This window comes from Callithrix jacchus, chromosome 9 (genome assembly GCF_049354715.1).
Source record: "Callithrix jacchus isolate 240 chromosome 9, calJac240_pri, whole genome shotgun sequence".
NCBI lineage: Eukaryota > Metazoa > Chordata > Mammalia > Primates > Cebidae > Callithrix > Callithrix jacchus.
This window is the reverse complement of record NC_133510.1, coordinates 101,846,573-101,869,431: the sequence shown is the minus strand read 5'-3', so window position 1 is coordinate 101,869,431 and position 22,859 is coordinate 101,846,573. Positions and strand designations below refer to the sequence as shown.

General features: G+C 44.0%; 1 protein-coding gene across 14 annotated transcripts in view; it reads left to right on the top strand.

Moving 5' to 3' along the window:
- ANKS1B (ankyrin repeat and sterile alpha motif domain containing 1B) overlaps positions 1-22,859 on the top strand; it is a 1,309,735-nt gene that overhangs the window by 1,265,925 nt on the left and 20,951 nt on the right. For all 14 annotated transcript variants that reach the window (XM_002752897.7, XM_009004424.5, XM_035258475.3 and 11 more), the window contains one exon: positions 4,233-4,370. In XM_002752897.7, the coding sequence (XP_002752943.1) occupies positions 4,233-4,370 (138 nt within the window). The remainder of the gene's footprint in view (positions 1-4,232; positions 4,371-22,859) is intronic.

Genomic DNA, 22,859 nt, shown 5'->3' with positions numbered 1-22,859 from the left:
TGTGCTGACTCCCTCCTCAGTCTTCCCGTCTGGCTAAATTACAAGGATGCAGTGCAGGGTTTGTTTTTTGCTTTTATTGTTGTTTTGTTTTTTGAGTTTTTAAAAATTTTTTTGGAATGCCAGTTTTAAATAAGCCCTATACTATTTGGGGACACAAAATACTTTGGAACATTTGCCTAACAAGTGCCTGTTGTTTTGGGTTTGTTGTTGTTTTTAAGAGACAGGGTCTCCCTCTGTTGCCCAGGTTGGACTGCAGTGGTGCCATCACGGCTCACTGTAACCTCAAACTCCTGGGCTCAAGTGATCTCCCGACCTCAGCTTGCAGAGCAGCTGAGAGGCGTGCACCACAACGCCTGGCTAATTATTTTAATTTTTTTGTGGAGATGGGATCTTGCTGTATTGCCTAGGCTGGTCTTAAACTCCTGGCCTCAAGCAATACTTCTGCCTCAGCCTCCCAAAGCACTGGAATTACAGACATGAGCCACTGGGGTGGGCCTCCCATTTTTTTTTTTTTTTTTTTTTTTTTTAAGAGCAAATACTCCTAAGAAGCTTGGAGACAAATTATAGACCATGTTAAGCACATGTGCTGTTCTCAGCATCGCATGCCCCCCAGGGCATCTCCAGTTAGCTCTCAGTCTACACTGGCGGCCCCACCCTGGAGGGAACACTGCAGTCTCCTCACTCAGGAAAAGCCTGGCCTGATGAGGAGATGTAGGAGAAAGGCCCCACCTGGTGGGGCTCACACGGAAGGCAGTGGTGAGAGGCAGATTCCTAGGCTGCATCACCTCATCATCACACACCCTCTCAGAACCGCCGTATGAATTAGCTGGACCTGAGAATTCTATCCTACCTCTACCAGCAAGACACCTCTTCACCTGTTTCTCACCATAATGGAAAACAACAGACAAGCAAAACCATCTCTCCCTGTTGAAGGGTGCTACGCTGCCAGAATTTCTACCCCCAAAAAGAGGCAGGAAGAGCCCCTCCACAGTTCTTCTCCCAAGCCTTTTAAAGTTCTGGTCTTCTCAGAACGTGCTTAGAAATGGAGGCTGGTCAACATATGAGGAGTCCAGTCTTAAACTGAGGTGCATCACCTGTACCTCTTCATTACATCACTTTTCAATTTGTGGACGAGCCACTCATGATTGCATGACAGAAGGTGGAAGGATGTCTTCCTCTTTGGCTGCTTCTTTAAGGAGGAATTCTACCATCCAGTGTCCATACAGTCTACAGCTGTAATCCTTGACCTTGGATTCCTCCTGCATGTAGGGAACTGGCTTCACTATTCTGCACAGGTAGACGATGCAGAGTGATGGCAGTATTTCAGTAGTGACATTCCAGGTCCTTACCCCATTCTTGCACTGGCAGTATATCACAAAGGTCTGTTCAAAATCACCTGCCTTTATAGGCTATCAATACAAATTCAAGAGCATCTTATAAGTGCCAGTTAGGATGACCACAATGATTAGTTATTCCTACCTGAATATAGAATATTTTTACTAGCATGAGCTTTCCTTCTAGCTCAGACAATGGGAACAGAGAAGTAAAAGTTTCCACAGGCAGGGGAGGAGGCTGATTTTGGAACATGGAGCATCACAGAGGTCAGTCCTCACTGGGCAGCTAAAAGGCAGACAGTCATGGGCTCCTGAGGAATAGAAAAGAGCTGGGCTAGGCTGGGCATAGTGGCTCACACCTGTAATCCCAGCACTCTGGTAGGCTGAAGCAACTGGATTGCTTGAGCTCAAGAATTGGAGACCAACCTGGGAAACACAGTAAAGCTCTGTTTCTACCAAAACAAAATACAGAAAAGTAACCAGCCTTGTGGTGCACACCTGTAGTCCCAGCTGCTCAGGAAGCTGAGGTGGGAAGATTGCTTGAGCCTGGGAAGTTGCATTGAGCTGAGATTGTGCCACTGCACTCCAGCCTGAGCAACAGAGCAAGACCCTGTGTCAAAAAAAAAAAAAAGAAAAAGAAGAAGAGCTCTCTGGAAAGTTCAGGGGTCAGCAAGGACGGAGGAGAGAGCACTGAAGATATACTTTCCCTCCTTTGCAATTTTGCCACAGGCCACAATGCTGCCATGCATCATTGGAAATTGTCAAGAGTGTCATCCCACGAGTTGGTAAGATTCAGGGAATTGAGTGCAATAAAAATCACAGAGCACTTTTCATTTCCCAAGAAGTTGATCTACCTTGGGATCTTGCAAAAGATCTCAAGAACACAAAATGCCAACTTAGTGAAAGTTGAAGCATCTATTATTTCCTTTGACAGTGCCTCCTGGACAGGGGAGACCAAATCCATCCAGGCTTCCCAGGATATTGGCTGCCCCCAATCAGGCCGATGGCAGAGGCTCCCACACCATCTCACAATGCACCTTTATCTCATTTTAACATTCATTTTAAGACTCATTCATCCCTAATTCAGTTTTCTACTTGAAGGAATGCTATCTGGATGCCAGAAGAGGATCATGACCTTCTAGTTTGAAACCTATCTTGCAATAGAACATTATTTGTTTATGGGATTTCAATTGCAATTTGAATTATTTTTTGACAGCACTGCATGTAATGTCAACACACAAGGACACAGTGAAGAATGTCTTAATTTAATTTTCTTTTATAAGTTAATTCTGTAATTGCCTCCAAAACACTCAGCTTGGTAGAGTGAGGGACATGAAGTACTTGCTGGGGGTGCTGGCAGGGAAGGACATTTTCTAAGCATTTTTAGGCCTTGATGGGTGTACATGGAACACTATATTGCCAACAGGTTATTTAAGACAGTGCAATTAAAAAGTAATTAGAGAAACTAAAGCATTGAGGGTTGTAGGTCTGTGACAACTGCAAAAAACACAAATGGGATATTATAAGATAAATGATGGCACTATTATGTGAGTTTTTTTTCTTTTCTTTTTAAACATATCTATATATCAAAAGAAATTTCTAGCAGGGTTTGCAGCCAAGCTGCTTCATGGTTATTTTGTGCTTCAGGACAACGGTACTTAAACCTTTCTCCCACCGGGGAAGAAGGCACAAAGAGATGCTAGAGAGGAGAAAATACAATTCTTGTTAAGCCAGTAAGAGGGAGGTAGAGATGATGAAGGGCGTTGCAGTGCATTTCAAAGAGGCTGAGCCGCAGTCAGACAACCCCAAATTTCAGTCCCACCCCAGCACCTGCTCTGCATAAGGCACTTAAATTCTTTGAGTACCAGTTGCTTCACCTGTAAAATAATAATGGCAGCAGCACCACCTAATTATACACAGAAGATGCAGTTAGGAAAGGGTTGTTAATGTATCCGCAGGGCCCGGATCAAGCAAGGTATCCAAGGCCTGAATCTTGCAGTGTGCTGTTTCTCTTATCAGCCTCCAGCACCCTAGTTTCCATGGAGAAAGCACCTTGAGGCTTCCACCTGCCTGCTTCCTTCAGTACCTGCCCTTGCTCTGAGGGAGGAGGAACAGGACACGAGAACAATGTGCAAGCACAGTGGCAAGGGATTTGAAGAGCCTCGTTGAGTCAGATCTCTTCTCACACACAGGAAGCGACAGATGATCCCTTCCATTCAGAATTAGCAGAAAGCAGTGCTGCACAGCTACAAGTGGACATGGGGAATGGAAACAATCAAATACTTAGTAATTGCTGTTATTTTTAAGAGTAGAGGCTGGATGCAGTGTCTCATGCCTGTAATCCCAACATTTTGGGAGGCCGAGGAACTCGAATCACCTGAGGTTTCAGGAGTTCAAAATGAGCCTGGCCAACATGATATAAACCCCATCTCTACTAAAAATACAAAAATTAACCAGGCGTGAAGGCATGCACCTGTAGTCCCAGCTACTTGGGAGGCTGAGGCAGAAGAATTGCTTGAACCTGGGAGGGGGAGGCTGCAGTGAGCTGAGATTGTGCCACTGCACTCCAGCCTGGGAAACAAAGTGAGAGTCTTGTCTCAAAAAAAAAAAAAAAAAAAAAAAAGTGGCCGCCACCCGGACTGCTTCCATGCATAGCACCTGGTGAGAACTGCAGCTCCAGGATATGACTATGTTAGGTTGTTTTTAATTAAATGAAAATATTTCTTCCAGATCTGGCATTCATTTACCCACAAACAATACAGTGGACCACTCTGAGTGTTGCTGGTCTGAAACACTCTAAAAAGAAGGAAAGCAACTGCTTCCCAGGTTGCTTGTCTTTGTTATCAGATTTGCCGGTTCACAGAGGAAAACAGTGATCATTTATGCCATCTCTTCCAGAACATAATTGCTGAGCATGAAATTCGTAATATCTCCTGTGCTGCCCAGGACCCAGAAGACCTCTCAACATTTGCCTATATCACAAAAGATTTGAAATCCAATCACCACTACTGTCATGTGTTTACTGCCTTCGATGTGGTGAGTACTTCCCCTTTCAACAGATTAAAGACTTTCCAAAATAGTCCTGGACTGTATTGAAAGCCCAACTTATCAACATACTAGCTTGGCTTGTTTACCCAGTGTTAAGATACATACCAAGTGTATATGTTTGCTAGGGCTGCCATAACAAAGTACTACAGACTGAGTGCCTTAAACGGCAGAAATTCATTTTCTCACAGTTTCTGAGGCCGGAAGTGCAAGACCAGTGTGTCATCGGGTTGGGTTTCTCCTGAGGCCTCTCTCCCTGCCTTGCAGATGTCTGCTGATATGGCTTGGCGGTGTCCCTATCCAAATCTCACCTTGAATTGTAACTCCCATAATTCCCACCTGTCATGGGAGGTACCCGGTGGGAGGTAATTGAATCATGGGGGAGGGTCTTTCCTGTGCTATTCTCATGATAGTGAATACATGTCACAAGATCTGATGGTGTTATAAATGGGAGTTCCCCTGTACAAGCTGTCTCTTGCCTGCCACCATGTAAGACATGGCTTTGCTCCTCATTCACCTTCTGCTGTGATTGTGAGGCCTCCCCAGCCACGTGGAACTGTGAGTCAGTTAAATCCCTTTCTTTTATAAATTACCTAGTCTTGGGTACATCTTTATTAGCAGTGTGAGAACAGACTAATAAAGCTGCCCACTTGTATCCTTACGTTGCCTTTCCTCTGTGCTTAGATGTTGGGTCCAAATTTCCTCTTGTAGGGACACCAGTCATATTGGATTAGAACCTACCCTAATGTCCTCACTTTAACTGAATCACCACTTTCAGGGCACTGTCTTCAAATACAGCCACATTTTGAGGTACTGCGTGTTAAGGCTGGAACATAGGAATTTTGAGTGGGTCACAGTTCCACTCCTAACACCAAGTACCTTTTGGCAGACTAGGCTCTTTGGAGATTTTTCTGTATTTTCATTCTTCCATTCAACTTAGAACACCAACTCTACCTAGTATCTCTATTGCCATTACTCAACTACTAATTTCACTTTTCAGGCTTGAAAAATTCCTTTGTTTCTCTGGCGCCAAAATATAGTAAAGGTCTTACAGCTTCCTTGTCCCTCACTCTGTCTGTTGGTTTCTCTAGTAGCCATTTCTAAGTACTAGGGCATAATAGTTGTGTTTGCCTCATACAAATCTGCAGTTTTCTATATTGAATAGGAGTCAGATTAGATACCTACAGGTAATAATTGGGAACTCCAAGGTTTGGCCCACATTCTCATTCAGAAATTAGTCTTGGCCAGGCACAGTGGCTTGCAACTATAATCCCAGCACTTGGGAAGCCAAGGCTGGCAGATCACTTGAGCTCAGGAGTTGAAGACTAGCCTGAGGAACATGGTAAAACCCCATCTCTACAAAAATGCAGAAGAAAAATAGCTGGTTATGATAGCACATTCCTGCAGTCCCAGATACCTGAGAGACTAAGATGGAAGGATCACCCATGCCTGGGAGGTCAGATTTGCAGTGAGCTGTGATCACATCACTGCACTCCAGCCCAGGGGACAGAGTGAGACCCTGTCTCAATTTTTTAAAAAAAGAAGTTACTCTCAGCCAGACACAGTTCATGCCTAAAATTCCAGTACTTTGGGAGGCCAAGTTGAGAGGACCACTTGAGCTCAGGAGTTCAAGACCTGCCTGGGCAACATAGACTTTACTAAAAAAAAAAAAAAAAAAAAAAAAAAAAAAAAAGCCAGGCATGGTGGTGCACACCTGTAGTCCCATTTGCTTAGGAGGCTGATGAGAGAATCACTTGAGCCCACGAGATTGAGGCTTCATAGCTATGATCATACCACTGCACTCCAGCCTGGGCTACAGAGAGAAACCATGTCTCAAAAAAAAAAGTTAGTCTTGTAATGACATCCTTATGGAATTCCAGTTATAGCCATACTTGTCATTAAACCTAAAAGATAGCTCATATATTACAAACTTGGAAAATGATTAAAAGAAACAACAAGTGTTTCTTTAAGATTGATATGCCCTCAAGGTGGTACAGATTGCTTGAGGTTATCGCTGATAGAGTACATTAATAATTTATAATCAGAAGAATTTGAAAATGCCACTTTAGTTCGATGATTCTGCTCTGCTTACTGGGTTTGAAATATACATATTTAAAGAATCAGGAATTGCCGATAATATATTCATGAGAGGCCTGCTCCTAGTTCAGTGTCATGGGTAGAAGACTGCCTGAAGTAATGTTTTCCAGTTCTTGTGAACCCCCATAGGCCAAGGCCAACCGTAATCCAAAATCTATACCAGCCTAAGGTCTGTGAGTCAGGCAGCTCATGCTCAGAGCATTTATATCATGCTACATGTTCCTCACCCCTTTTGGTTTTTCAAGATTGAAAATGAGAAAGAATGCTCATGAGCCTTTAACAAAAATCCCTTCCATTTGGGGAGGCATGAGGAGAGTAATACAAAAGCAGTGTGTGGTAACAGTACAGACCACAAAGCCCAGCCCTGCAAGGCTACCCTGAATATCTCTGAAAGTGTTTGTTTGCATGGGATTAAAGTGTCGATTAAATCCATTTCATTCAGAGTTTACAAGGACATGCAGTGTTAGGTTTCTGGTGCCTTAAACATAACTTGCCATTCTTGTAAAATTTGATTGTTTCTTTATACAGTCAAATTTCATCCTATCACGTCTATTTTGGTTTGCATGAAACACCTTTCTCTATAGGTTGATGTCATAGAAAGACAGAATACCAAAGTTCATATCCCAAATCAGCTCTCTCTCTACTCCCTGGGCTGAGAGAAGTTGCTGGACTTTTCCGAGTCCCAATTTTCATAGCTAGAGAACAGAGACAACAGTTTGTACCTTGCAGGTTTTCACCAGGAGTGAAATGAAGGAACATATGTAGAGTGCTTCATAAATAACAGGTGTTCAGTGTTTGTTCCTTCACCTCCTTCTCTTCGCCTACTGACGTCAGTTAACAGCCTGACCCTTTTTCTGCTAAAAGACATAAGATAGATTTGTCAGATGTGTAATTTATCTTCCAAAATTTTCCTACTGCCATTATGAAAAAATTGAAAAAGTGGAAGCAATAAATAAACATTAAAATATAAACAGCAGAAAGAAAACGTTGACTCCACAGACCTTGCTGCCTCTAGACTGTGGCTACATTGAGCATCAACATGAATACTCTGATACTTCTCAGGATGAATTCCAGCCTTTTCCTAAGTATTGCAGCATTTCTTTCAGTAAAATTGGTTTTTAAGGTAATATATAATTTGCCTTCATAAGAGTATCTAAAGCATTTTTCCACATCAAACTAAAACTGGTATCTGTGGACTATCTGCCCCCTTGAGTTTATTAGCTGTATATATACATATATGTATGTATGTACATGTGACACCAGAATACTGAGGTGAAATGTTGGGGGAAGAAATAGTCAACTGTTTAGTTTTATGATGAACATCATATCCCTGATAAACTTGGAAAACATACAGAGAATCGCTTCAACATTTATCTTTTTATGCAGATGTTTGATTTAATGTAGACATTACTAGCTTAAGATTATCACATCAGCTCCAAATGACTTTCATCTTACACAGATCCTCCATTTTAATCCTCTCTAGGTGAACACAGTTTGTCAGACCTCAAAATTAGTAATAAAGGTCACCAGCCTTGACCTGGGACTTTGAGCAATTCTGCGATATAACAAGCTTCACTTGCACTAAAAAAAAGCTTCTTTGAGCATGGATTTTGTATCTTTATGTAGGGCAGTTCAATACTAGTCCAGTCTTTAAAATTCTTTTGATAGGAATCAATCCCCTGGACTGCCCTAAATGGGGGGGTGGGGGGGAGAATACCCTGTAATACCTGGTGGGTGTGTGTGTGTGTGTGTGTGTGTGTGCGCGCGCGTGCGTGCATTTTTAATTGTGAAGTTACTGCTTTTTTGACCTTAAAGACCTTTTATGGGTCACACGTTTTTATGTAATGTTATCACATATCACATGTTTTTATCTGATATCAAGAAAATTCAGTGATGTCTAGGAAGTTTTCCATTTATGGACAGTTAGATTTGAAGTTCAGAGCATTTTCTCATAGAAATTGTAGTCTGGGAAAGGAGGCCTGGAGCCCCCCACCCCACCATGGAAACTACGATGTGAGTCGAACATAGTTTGTGTGCTTTGGGACTCTGCAGGGCCTCGAATGTGCTCAGATGTGAGGAGGGAGTGGAGTGTGCAGGGATTCTCAAGTTTATTTGGCCATGGTAGCCTTTTTTGTCGGGGGGAGAGCACCTCACAGAGGTGGCCTTCTGCAGAACACAGTTTGGAAAATGTTACATTTGATGATATCTAAGCCCGTGTTTGTTGCTTGGAATCTACCATAAATTCAGCTTGTGATAGTTTCAGTTTTAAATGATGGGAGGATGAAAATAAAAAGACTAGAGCAAAACAGAATTAGGGTTTTCAAGAAGAAAAACCAGTATATACCACAGGCAAGCACCAAGCCTGCTCTGTATTCTGGAGTCTATACTCTCATTATTGTTGGAGCTGATTTCTAATCACATCCCTAACTTGCTAGGCCTGAAACACATCTCACCCACTGGAGAACAAAAGGTTCCCCAAACTCCACCTTCTGGGCAGTGAGAACTAGGGGAAGAGGGAACCGTAGGGATGAGTAGAAAAGAAGGATGTGTTATGAGAGTAGGAGTTGTGACAGTTAAAATGGACTCAGCTTTTCTCTCCTCCATTCTTATATCAAATGAGTGGAGAGAATTATACACAGATGGGATCGCAAGAGATGGAATGGGTATTTCAGTGGCACCAGATCCCAAGACCAAAGTGATCTTCCTCAGAAGGCCACTATAGGTGAGAGAGAAAAACAATCAAGGTAATTTCAAAACTCTTGTCATCTGTATTTTATTTGCTCAGTTATTCTAGCTTTCTCAGTAAAAGAGAGTTGACATAGGTCATCAAAGATTTTGATGCATTCTCTGCAGGAGTGTCAGATTTGTATCAAATATCTGAGAAGAGCCTCATTCAATAGTTTTAAATGTTAAAAGGTTTTCTTTCTTTCATTTTTTCTCTGTCTCCCTCCCTTTCTCTCTCCTCCCTCCTGCTTTCACACAGGCTGAAGTGTAGTGGTGCAATCTCAGCTCACTGAAACCTCCGCCTCCCAGGTTCAAGCAATTCTCCTGCCTCAGCCTTCCAGGCACCTGAGACTACAGGCACGTGCCAACACGCCCAGCTAATTTTTTGTATTTTCAGTAGAGAAAGGGTTTCACCAGTTGGTCTTGAACTCCTGACCTCATGATCCTCCCACCTTGGCCTCCCAAAGTGCTGGGATTACAGGCGTGAGCCACCATGCCTGGCCAAAAGGTTTTCTTTCTTTTTAATAGCATTAGAAGCCATGACTTTGCTGCCAGACCCTTGCTTATTCTCACGCCTCTGTAAAGAATGTGTTTGCAGTCTTTGATATTTTTAACCATGCTCATTTTTCGCTTGCAACTCCCAAATCCTGTGCTCCTGTGTATGCAGCACATAGCGAGGTTGAGGCAGCCTCAGGAGTGCATAGGGAATGCTGAAGGCATGGTGCAGGGTGGGCACGACATGTGGGAGATGGAGCTCCCTCTTCCCTGTGCTTTCTTGGCTGAACGTGAGCCATGCAAGGATCTAAGCTGGAGAAACAGAAGTGACAAAACACAGGAAAACATGGTCAGCCGACTGTGTGATCACCTTCTGTAGTACTCTCGCATCCATATGCACGAAGCCAGCCAAAGTGCAGGGCAAGAGAAACACTAGCATCCACCACGTGGTCATGATCAGTGACACCTACACCACTTCCAGCTTTGGCTCTGCTGTGGTTTTGCTTGTTGGTTTTCTCATCCATCTAATACAATTTAAATTCCTGGCTGGGCGCAGTGGCTCATGCCTGTGTAAACCCCAGAATTTTGGGAGGCTGAGGCAGGAGAATCACTTGAGTCCAGGAGTTCAAGACCAGCCTGGGCAACATAGAGCAACTCCATCTCAGAAAAAAAAAAAATAGCCAGGCATGGTGGCACACACCTGTTGGGCCAGCTACTAGGGAGGCTGAAGCTGAGGTGGAAGGATCACTTGGGCCTGGGAGGCATTGGGCCATGATTGCTCCACTGCACTCCAGCCTAGGCAACAGAGCAAGACCCTGTCTCAAAAAAAAAAGAGAAATTTAAATTCATAAGTTCTTAAATGCTGAGATAACTTCCATGGAGTAGTTTGAGGTCCCTGAAGAACAATATTTATGGCTTACGTTTCAGAGGTTGTCCCACAAAGTGAGAACTTAAAGATGCAAAAGAATTCTTGCTGTTGTTGACGTTAGTTCACCTCTGACTGAATTAATTTCATGGAAGCAGGTGATCTCTCATTCTGTTTCTCATTTTCTCCACCTGAAAACAGCCTTCAACCTATTTGACTGTGATACTGTGGAGAAAAAAAGGCAATATAAGAAAAATGTCACAGTGCATAGAGCCCTTAAAAATTGAACTCAAACACTTTCCCTGGTTACTCTTCTGCATACAAAGTGGCAACCTATAGGTAAAGTAGAAGCCATTGCCTGGCCCTGTCCAGCCAGCAAGTCAGTGGCAGGAGGGATGCAGCTCCTAAGAGTAGCAAATGGCCCTGATGGAATAAAAAAGACAGCATCCCAATCCCAATGGTCCTTCTGTGCTAATACCACCCCCTCCCAAAAAAGAATAGATAAATTAACGGGTGCTGGGTTTCACATATCCAGATGACCTCTCCATTGGCATAAATCACTGAGAATGAACCAGGCCACAAAGACAAAGGTGGCTGGATATTTAGAGATTAATAGTCTGTCTTTATTTCCTCTTCTCCCTATTTTGGGGGTGGGGGATAATGTTATCAGTGCCTTAAACTGATCCCATTTTTTGTAAAAAGTTAGAAAGCAGACATTCTGACATTGTTTTCACAGATTGCTTTGCAGCATTTATGCATGTATTTGTTGCACCCCTCACTTTTTAAATAACTGGCGGTCAGTGTCATGTTCAGGGGGTGGCCTTTAGAATCAGTCTGGTTTTTAATCCCAGATCTGCACTCTTAGCTTCATAGTTTGGGTGAGAATGCCATGGGCCAGGCAGTGGCTCACGCCTGTAATCCCAACATCTGGGAGGCCAAGGCAGAAAGGTCACCTGAGGTCAGGAATTCCAGACCAGCCTGGCCAACATGGTAAAACCCCATCTCTACTAAAATACAAAAATTAGCCAGGCATGATGGTACACACCTGTAATCTCAGCTACTCGGGAGGCTGAGGCAGGAGAATCAATCGAACCTGGGAGGCAGAGGTTACAGTGAGCCAAGATGGTGCCACTGCACTACAGCCTGGGTGATGGAGCAAGACTCTGAAAAAAAAAAAGCCTCTAATCTTCAGATTCCTAATCTGTAAAATAGAGAAATAGAGATTATAATTGGATACCTCCTATGGTGATTATAAGGATTAAACAAGGTGACACACAACCCATTTCCAGCACATGGTGTTTAATAACTCTTAGCTGCTGAGGTTGAGGAGAGTAGCAGAAGCAGTTAATAGTGATTCTTGTATTCGTGTCAAACCCAGCGTGACGAATTATATCCCAGTTTTTGGTTTACAACGTATCTGTCGCTGCGTTCTTCCATATCTGAGAAAAAAGTCAGATTCCATATAAAATGCATTGCTGTATTGACAGAGTGCCTGCCATGCAGCAGACACACATCCCTGCTCTCCACGAGCTTATGGTCCTGCAGGAGATGAAGGGACACAAGCAAATGGTTACAACAAAATCAGATCCATGCCACCCGGGCACTGCACCAGCAGCCAGCAGGATGGGCTCTCCAAGAGGAGGGGCACTCAGGCTGGAAGCTGAACGTTTAGTCTGTGTGAACACGTGGTCAGTTTGGAGGCATGACAACTAATTCAATTCAGAATAGTGAACTTGGAGTATCAGGTAAGCATTTGCAGTAAGTAAAGGAAAAGCCATTTATATTTGCTGTACTGACTAAATTAAGGAAATGGACAAATCCATTTGAGAAGGATTTAAACAAGGGTTCAAATTCAAAAGGTTTGAATCTGGTGAGTGACCCATGTCCAGTGCCTCACAAGTTAGTGAAGAGGCCAGGCGCGGTGGCTCATGCCTATAATCCCAGCAATTTGGGAGGCCAAGGCGGGTCAATCACTTGAGGTCAGGAGTTCGTGACCAGCCTGGCCAACATGGTGAAACCATGTCTCTACAAAAAATTAGCCAGGCATGGTGGCGGGCGCCTGTAATCCCAGCTACTTGGGAGGCTGAGGCAGGAGAATCTCTTGAACCCAGGAGGTGAAGGTTGCAGTGAGCCAAGATCACACCTCTACACTCCAACCTGGGTGACAGAGTGAGAGTTAGTGAAGAGTTCCCTACAGCTTCCACTGGAGCTTTTACTGTTGAGGAGCTGGAGAGAGGCTGAACTCTGGCAATTCTTTCTCCTGTGCAGGCCAGTCCCTCTGGATGGGCTGTGGTTCCATGAAGACCAGTGACCACTGTGTCAGGCTGCAGTGTGTGAAGTCCACAGAGAACCCAGAATGCTATTAATATAAGAAAGCAAGTCATGGTTTAGCAAAGCAGGGCCCAACCTCCCATACTTGGGGTGAGGCATAAAGTTAAACCTTGGCAGATACAGGGGAATGCTCTGGTTTTTGAAGAATGTGTAATGGCATGCGAAGACCAGCCAGGAGATAATATTGTGTGAAAAAGCAACTTTATGAGACTACACATAAAGTATGAATATGATTTTAGACTCATAAAGTATTCTAGTTTTTAAATTCATATTCATATAGGAAATGAAAGTATTTGGGTATATATACAAATATAAAAAGAAAATGCACCAAAATGTTCGCAGTAGCCATATCCCATCAGTGAAATTTCAGAGCTGAATTTTATTTCCTCCTTTATTCTTTGTATTTTCAAAATTTTCTACATGTGCCCCTGTTATAATTGGAGAGAAAAAGGAATCTTGTGGCTCTTTTAGTTAGCCAAAATTAGCCCTAAAGAAGCGACCTGCATTTTGGCCAGCTGATGTGTCATCCTGGCCCAGATAGACATCTTAGCAGAATTGCCAATATTTGTTTCTAAATGCTGAAGGCTACGACTGGGCACTTCATTTCTGTACAATCTGCAAAGACTAATTTCTGGCTGGTAATCAAGAGAACTAACTGTAGGCAGAGCTAAAGAGATGTCAATGAATTCTGTGAATATGCCCAGAATATTCTCGAAGTTATTTTTGCCTCAGGACGTGGGTGAAGCAAGTTGTAGACCAGGCTTACCCCAGGTCTTAAAGAAGAAGAAGAAGAAGTACATGCAAAATAAAGCCTAAAAAGAAATGTCACTTCTTTTTAGAGACCCCATTGAGAACCCAGATTGAAAAAAACCTTCCTGTGTCTTCAGGCCCCCTATGGCAGTATCTGCACTTGTCCGGCTTTTGTCCTTCAGGTCTGTCTGTGGGAGAGAAGAAAGACGGAAGGAATTGGCTCTGGCCATCCATATTCCACCCTTTTCTTAACCTTAAGGTGCAAGTTCCCTTATCTTAGGGACCTACCAGGCAGCTTCCTTTCTGTTTAGCCAACAAACATTTGTTGAGCACCTGACCTACTCTAAGCCCTAGAGATGCAAAGCCCAGTGAGACCAGAGCCCTCAAGGAGCTCAGTCACCTAGGGGAATCAGCCCTACAAAGAGAAAATCATAATAACATGCAGTAAGTAGGGCTGTGCCCAAGGAATTGTGGGACCACAGAGGAGGGGCACCTAACTTGGCCAAGGTGGAAGGGGGACAGGAAAGAAGGGTTCTGGAGGTATGATCCCCAAGGCAAATCTTCAAGGATAAGCAGTAACTCACCAGGCAGAGGTGAGAGATAGGAAACATGTGTATTGCCAAGAAGAAAGGACGTTTTATAATAGATGAAATGCTTGACCATCTGGAATAGCATTTGGGGGTGATGGCTGGAATGAAGACATTTTCTGAGATGAAGGGCTGCCCCTTGGTGACTGCCTCTCTGAGCTCTAGCTGGTATGTTATGGAGCCCTGCAGTCTGGCCTCTGGGTAACATCCCGCTGTTTAGCACAGCATCAACTGTGCATGCATCTCTAAACTGAATCTGTAGTTAACTAAGTAAAAGATAGCCCCTTCTAATCAGAGAATCCTGGAACTCCCAGGATGGAAAGGGACCAACAGATGACCTGGACCATACTCACTTCTCAGTGGCAGTGATAGGTGCTGCAGGTAGGTGGCCCATGGTGGAGCTGGCCCATGCAGGTGATCCAGGGACTCTGTTTATAGCCTCTATTCACTGATTGATAGACACTTTACTAGCAGACCTCCCAAAGTACCTCATGACACCCGAGCTTTTCTGCCCTTGGCTCCCACATACGACACACCCCTTCCCTTGAAGGTATCTGCATCTGTGCCCTCTTCATGGTGTGGGTGAGCTTCTGCTGACCCCATCCTGGCCTGCAGCTCTCTGATGCTACGAAACAAATACATTTGTTCCTTCCATTCCAGTCATGACAATGTGACCATTGTTTTTCTAATGCTAATGCAAAGCACTGTGAGGCAGGTCAAAATGGTCCACTCAGAAAGAGCAGCCTCTGAGCCTCGGCCGGGAGGGCCTTTCCTCCCTGGACGGCCTCCCTCTCAGAGGCTTCCTTCCTCCTTTGTCACATTCACCAGATGAGATGAAGGTTTATGCCTGACATACCTTGTCAGCCATTTGGGCAGTAACGTGTTCAACAAAGTTAGCCCTGGGATAATATCTAAGTGTACAAATGGACGCTGTTTATACCATGCGTCGTTCCATGAAGGATTGAAGACGGCCTACATGAATAGGTATGGTAGCCTGAGAATACACAGGTATATACAAATCTGAATTAGGGAAAACAGAATAGAAGGAAGCTCCACATCAAGGAAAAAGTTTTAGCATCAATATACAGACCACAGAGTTCTGTAAAGGTATCAGAGCTGAGCTCTCTCTGGCTCAGAGCTTTTAGCTGTGAGCTCCCTGGAAGTCAAGGAAAAAGGAAATACAGTAATTTTATGCTCCATATTTCTTGGAAAGAAAAGTATACCCCTTCCTCTCAGAGAACAATATTTTAATAAGGCTTGAGTATGAAAGAACTTTCTGTCCTAGGCTCCCATGAGGGGATACTGTGTAATAAATGTCTTCACCGACATTTGTACAATGAATCTCCAGAACACAAGATGGTGTTCTAGCGGGTCCATCAATGAAACAGGCACAGAACACCAGCACATTCATGAAAGCAATGAAGGTGGGATAGCCCAGTGGCATGAAACACTGGCTTATCTGAAGTCAGATCCGCACTTGAATCCTGGCTCTGCCATTTCCTAACTGTATGAACTTGGCCAAGTTGTCAATTCCGCTGATCATTAGTTTCTCACATGTAAAATGAGAATGGTCATTCCTCCTCTACAAGGTGTTGTGAGGGGTAAACAATCCACAGAAGGCACTTAGCCTCGTCCCCAGGATGTAGTAGGCAGGACTGTATGTAGTTGCTGCTGCCACTGCTTTATCATCATTATGAGAAGAAATAAAATATGGTTCACGCTCATAGGCAGTTTGACTTGGTGCAGAGAACAAATTTTCACAGCTACAAGACTGGATTGACTGCATGTCCATAAGTTCATATCCACATAACATTTTTCACCTGGGCTTGGCAGAAATTGGACCACTAAAGGTTCAACTCCAGACTTGGGAGTAGAAGTATTAGGGTTTTTACAGCTTTAAGAAAGAGCTGGATACTTTAAAATTTAACTGAGAAGATGTTAGAATTGGCATCCAGTATGAAAACGGAAGAGCATAAACAAGATTCTTTGCCGAATGACTGGGCAGCTTCCGGGCACATGGAAGTGAGCCAGGACAGCACCTGCAGAGGTGGCCTAGATTTTGCTGGAAAACAGTTCCCAGCCCTCTCAAGCAGAGAATGAAAAGACCCTCAGAACCCCAAGGTGATGCAGAAAGAGTAAGATACATCCTGGGAAACATAGCGAAATCCCATCTCTAAAAATCATACAAAAATTAGCCAGGTGTGATGACATATACCTGTGGTCCCAGCTACTCCAGAGGCTGAGATGAGAGGATCACGCAAGCCCCGGAGGTCAAGGTTCAGTGAGCCATGATCGCGCCACTGCACTCCAGCCTAGGCAACAGAGCAAGACTCTGTCTCAAAAAAAGAAAAAAAGCAAGAATAAGATTATTTTGAACTCAAAAGACTTTGTCTTGTTTTCAGTTATCAAAATGGAAAGATTATGACTGTAAAAATTATTAATCCTCATTTAAAGTTCAAAACATGCAAAAAAAATAGAGACAAATCATTCAGTCTCAATATGCAATGATAACAGCTATTCACATTCTGATCCACATTGGTATTTTCTATACATGTATACAGATGCTAGCATGTTTATATGTATACATATATTTTTACATAGTCTTTTAACTCGTTATTTTTATTTTTTTTTTTTTAGACAGAGTCTCACTCTGTTGCCCAGGCTGGAGTGCAGTACAGTGACACAATCTCGGCTCACTGCAGCCTCCGCCTCCTGGGCTCAAGCAATTCTCTTCTGCCTCAGCCTCTCAAGTAGTTGGGATTACAGGTGCACACCACCGCACCCAGCTAATTTTTTGTATTTTAGTAGAGACAGGGTTTTACCATGTTGCCCAGAGTGGTCTTGAACTCCTGACTCAGGCAGTCTGCCCACTAGCAGATGAGATGGGACACCTTCCACTTTTCATTTTAAATGGATACCTACTATTCTTCTTAATCAGTTCTCTAATAATGAAAATTTAAACATTTTAATGAATATTTTTGCACATGTATCAGTGAACCCTTGAGCCTAAGAGATTTTCAAACTAAGAAACAGAAAAATCTTAGTGATATGCCAGTTAAAATAATTATCTTAGTGGCGAGAGCTTTTTATAGGGGACAGATTACCCACCATCTATGATGCAGTCGTTTTTCTCATACTAGATTGATGAATATACTGGGTACAGCCTCAGGGACAAGGATGCAGGAGGACAGTGAGAAAGATTTCTTTGTCTCTCCATGAGACTTAGTGGACTCTTTCACTTCCCGATGTCATTCAGTGAGCACTTCCTGGACATTGTCTAGAGGCGAGGCATGGGCCTGGCACTAGGGACACAGCCCTTAACACATGGAAGGGGCTCAGTAAATACCATGGTGATGTTAAATATCCATGACTGCCTTGAAGAAACCACAGTAAATATAAGCTGACCTGCACATCTTCAGTTTGCACAAGAAAGGCAAGTTTGCATCCCCTGATTGTATTAGGATTTATCTTTATGATACGATGGCTCCTTAAGCTCCTCGAATTTAGCAGTTCTTAATTCACAGATCAAAATCCCTGGCCAGGTGCAGTGGTTCATGCCTATAACCCCCACTTTGGGGGATCGAGGCAGGTGGATCAGTTGAGGCCAGGAGTTGAAGACCAGCCTGGCCAACACAGTGAAACCCTGTCCCAACCTATATATCTATAAATAGACAGACAGACAGACAGATAGATAGATAGATACATAGATAGATAGATAGATACATAGATAGATATGTATACACACACACACATACACACACACACATACATACACATATATATTTATACATACACACACCAAAATTTGCCAAGCGTGGTAGTACATGCCTATAATCCCAGCTACTCAGGAGGCTGAGGCAGCAGAATCACTTGAACCCGGGAGGTAGAGACCACACCACTGCACTCCAGAGACAGAGGAGAGAGAGAGAGAGAGAAGAAGAAAAGAAAGAGAAAGGAAAGAGAGAAAAGAAAGGAGGCGGGAGAGGGAAAGAGGGAGACAGGAAGGAAGATCCCTGGGGAAGAGGAAAAGGGAAGAGGAGACTTCCTGTGCTTCTTAGGAGGTTTTTCCCATTGGATTGGGACTCCCTGCCCTTCTTCCCAAATAGCCACTACTGAGGATGGGTGTTACCTTGTATCCCTTACATCATCCTCAGGGAAACCAATGATGAAGAATTCCTGTGTTGATGGTTCTTGTCGAGTTACGAAGGACACCTCCAGCCTGGAGGCTGCCTCTCAGCCAGACTGGGCATGAGACCCAGGCAAATGGGTCAGTAGGTGCCCTCACCACAGCCAAGATGGGTTAGTCACTTGGAAGCTCAATTGGCTCATGTTTTTTAAACATTTTTAAACAGATTACAGAATTTTTTTATTTTATCTTATGTATAGTTCTAAGGTGTAATGGTCAAGAAAAGCATGGCCTCTCAGAACATCTGGATTCGAATCTCAGTTTGGCTGAGTGCTGACTTCATGAACAAGTTATTTAACCTTTCTGAGCTTATCTCATGTGCAAAACAGAAGTAACAGACCTACAGCATACAGCTGTGGTTAGGATTACATTAGAGAGTCCACATCAAACACTTAGCACAGTGCATGGTACACAGTAAATAATAAACACTAACCGGTATTGCCACTTGGTTATATAATATTAGCAATTCTCAGAACAATCCAATTAGGTGGGTACTTCGTATGGTATTATCCCCATTTTAAGATGAGAAAACCAAGGCTCAGAGTACGCGGTTTTCAGTAATCATCCCTCACATCTGCACCACATGCATGCACACACACATGCACACGCACACATATGCAGCCTTCTTTCACTGGTCATCTGTGTAAGGTAGAAACTACTCCAGACCAATTGCCATAATAAATGTGGCTCAAAAGACTTATGCTAGAAAGACCAACATAAGTAAATTCCAGTGAGCTTACATGAGGCAGGAAGAGCCAAGGTCGGAGACAGGCCAGGTTACAGCATTTGAGAGACGTGAGGTAATAAAGCTAAGTGAGTTTGAATTTATGCCCAAGGAAGGTAGTCACTGGCGATGAGAGCATGAGTTTGCTGACTTCACTGCAGCACTGTGGTTTGAGCTAGCAGATGGGATGGGACACCTTAATGCTTGCTGTGATCAGCGAGCTTCCCCACAGCCAGGGCAGCCAGGCATGGGACAGAATGGCTCCAGGACTGGCCTCCTGGCTAAGCACCATTCACCACAGCTCCTGGGTTCATAGGTCATCTTCCTGCTGCCTGAATGAGGGTCCAGCCAGCCTTCTGCAGCATCACATGGTATTCCAGTTATCTATTGCTAATAAACCACCCCAAAATGTAAAACAACATCCATGTATTATGTTCACAGTTCTGCAAGTCAGGGATCCGGGCTGGGCATGGCAGTCCTCCTCAACAACATCTGGGGCCTCAGCCAGGGTGGCTTCAGTGGCTGGAGATGCTGGCAGCCGGCTGTAGCCATCTGTGTGGGCCTTGAATCTTCTCCATGTCCTGTCTGCTGGAGCTCCAATTTCTTTGAGACCCCTTCACTCCCAAATCTTGAGCCTGGGCTGGGCTGGCCTGGCTGAAACCGTTGTTCCTGGCCAGGCAGCCTCTCCTTGTGGCTAGCTCAGGCATCCTCATAATGTGATGATCTCAGGATGGTGAGGCTTTTTTTTCCATTTTTTTTAAGATGGCATCTCAGCTGGGCATGGTGGCTCATGCCTGTAATCCCAGCACTTTAGAAGGCCAAGGCAGATGGATCACCTGAAGTCAGGAGTTCGAGACCAGCCTGATCAACATGGTGAAATCCTGTCTCTACTGAAAATACAAAGAATTAGCCAGGTGTGGTGGTGGGCACCTGTAATCCCAGCTACTTGGGAGGCTGAGGCAGGAGAATCTCTTGAATTCAGGAGGCAGAGGTTGCAGTAAGCTGAGATCATGCCATTGCACTCCAGCCTGGACAACAAAAGTGAGACTACGTCTTAAAAAAAAAATGGAGTCTCTGTGGACCAGGCTGGAGTGCAGTGGTGCAATCTCGGTTCACTGCAACCTCTGCCTCCTGGGTTCAAGCGATTCTCCTGCCTCAGCCTCCTGAGTAGCTTGGATTACAGGTGCCCACCACCAACCCTAATTTTTTTTTTTTTTTTGTATTTTTAGTAGAGATGGGGTTTTAACCAGTGTTGGGCAGACTGGTCTTGAACTCCTGACCTCAAGTGATCCACCCACCTTGGCCTCTATATTAGTCTGTTCTTATACTGCTAATAAAGACATACCCAAGAGTGAGTAATTTATAGAGGAAAGAGGCTTAATGGACTCACAGTTCCACATGGCTGGGGAGGCCTCACAATCACTGCAGGAGGCAAAGGAGAAGCAAAGGTACATCTTACATGGCGGCAGGCAAGAGAGCGCATACAGGGAAATTTCCTTTTATAAAACCATCAGATCTCATGAGACTTATTCACTACACAAGAACAGCATGGGAAAGACCCGCCCCCATGATTCAGTTACCTCCCAATTGGGTCCCTCTCACAACACATGGGAATTATGGGAGCTAGAATTCAAAATGAGATTTGGGTGAGGATACAGCCAGACAATATCAGCCTCCCAGAGTGCCAAGATTACAGGTGTGAGTCACTGCATCAACCCAGGATGGTGAGACTTTTTACATGACTAATTCCCCAGAGTAATGTTCCTAGAGGCCCAGGAGGAAGCTGCAAGACTTCCTCCTCACAAGTTCCAGTACGTTGTTTCTGCCACATCCTATGGGTCAAGCAAGTCAGTAAAACCGGTCTAATTTCAAGGAGATTTGACTTCTCAACAGGGAAACACTATGGCATGCATGGAAGGGGAGAGTTGAGCTGGGTAGACACATGGGTTGGGCCAAAGCAGGGGATTTTGAGCACAGATACTGGTTCATGTCACAGTTCTGTAACTTTCTGTCTCTGATGTCTGGAAAGTTCTTTCACCTCTCTGAGGTGATTGCCTCATCTATAAAATGAGAATAATATGCTCCTGAACATGATTGTGGTAAGACTTAAATGGGACAAAGGTGGCTGGGCGCAGTGGCTCACATCCCAGCACTTTGGGAAGCCAAGGAGGCAGATCACCTGAAGTCAGGAGCACAAGACCAGCCTGACCAACATCGAGAAACTCCATCTCTACTAAAAATACAAAATTATCCAGGTGAAGTGGCTCATGCCTTTAATCCCAGCTACTCAGGAGGCTGAGGCAGGAGAATCACTTGATCCCGGGAGGCTGAGGTTGTGGTGAGCCAAGATTGCACCATTGCACTCCAGCCTGGGCAACAAGAGCAAAACTCCATCTCAAAAAAAAAAAAAAAAAGAAGAGGACAGAGACTCTAAGGCCAGGCAGGATGGCTCATGTCTGTAATCCCATGCTCTGGGAGGCTGAAGCCGGGGGATTGCTTGAGCCCAAGAGTTCAAGATCAGCCTGGGAAACATAGCAAGATCCTGTCTCTGCAAAAAGAAGAGACAAAGATAACACTTGGCACCTGCCTCACACCTATTAAGTTCTTCCTTAATGGTAACTAAAGTGAGTAAATAACTAGAAATGTTACGATTACTCCAGCTCATTCTTTGGATATTCATTCATTCATTCAGCAAGCAAGCATTTCTTCAGCACCTGCACTGACCTCCCCACAGTTGCAGGGATATGTTGAAGGCGGACATAGTTGGGCTTTCAGATTTTCTGTCACCATGAGCTCTTCAGTGCCAGCTAGTATCATTGAGGTTGGCAAGATAGGCTTCTCACCTAAGCCTTCTGATGTTACAGTTTAATTTTCAGCCTCATCCTGGTAGAGTCTCCTCATACATCATAGCAACTCTCCTGCTGTCTGAGATAGTAAGAATGTTAATATGAGAGGCAAATGAACCTACAAAACAAATGGGGGTTCTTTCCCCATTCACATCCATGTCCTCAGGTCCCATGGGATGAGCATCTGTGTCCCCAAAATGGCCCTGGTGTGTTCACGATGGGCAACACAGAACTTGGAAAGTGTGTCTCGGTGCCCCTGGGCCCTCCTGGCATCCAGCATCAGTACCACAAACAGGCTACAGACAAGAGAGGAAAGGTGACAGTTCTGTCACCAATTCCGTACTATACATAATTATAAAAGAAACTCAACAAAGCATTCTCAAATGAAACCAAAGCAAGATGTCAAGGAAAATGCAAGCGGAACCAGGAGAAGCCATTAGATGGAAAAACTTAATCCAACAGTCTGTTCTCTGTGTCTCATTTGAGCAGTTTCCTAATACCAGGAACTAATTAAAAATGTGAAAGGGCAGGACTTCTAACACATTATCTCCCAAAACCGTTAGGCTTCTCATAATCATGTGAAAAACCTCACTTGCTCAAATGAACGTCTTTTTACTTTCATTTGAAGATACTGGAGCTTTAAGTAGATCTCACTTTCAGGAACTCGTTTTTAGGTCAGTGATAAAGGAATTCATACTCATTAAGTTCCACTGTTCCAGCAGATAAAGACTACATGTTACAGAATCACTGAATCTCACACCTTCATCTCAGTCCATTTTCCCACCCGGAACATGAATATCTGCCATGTGTTGCCGACAGATGGAAATGAGCCATCTTCCACAGGAGCATGAACAAGACCAAGAGCCTGCGACTTC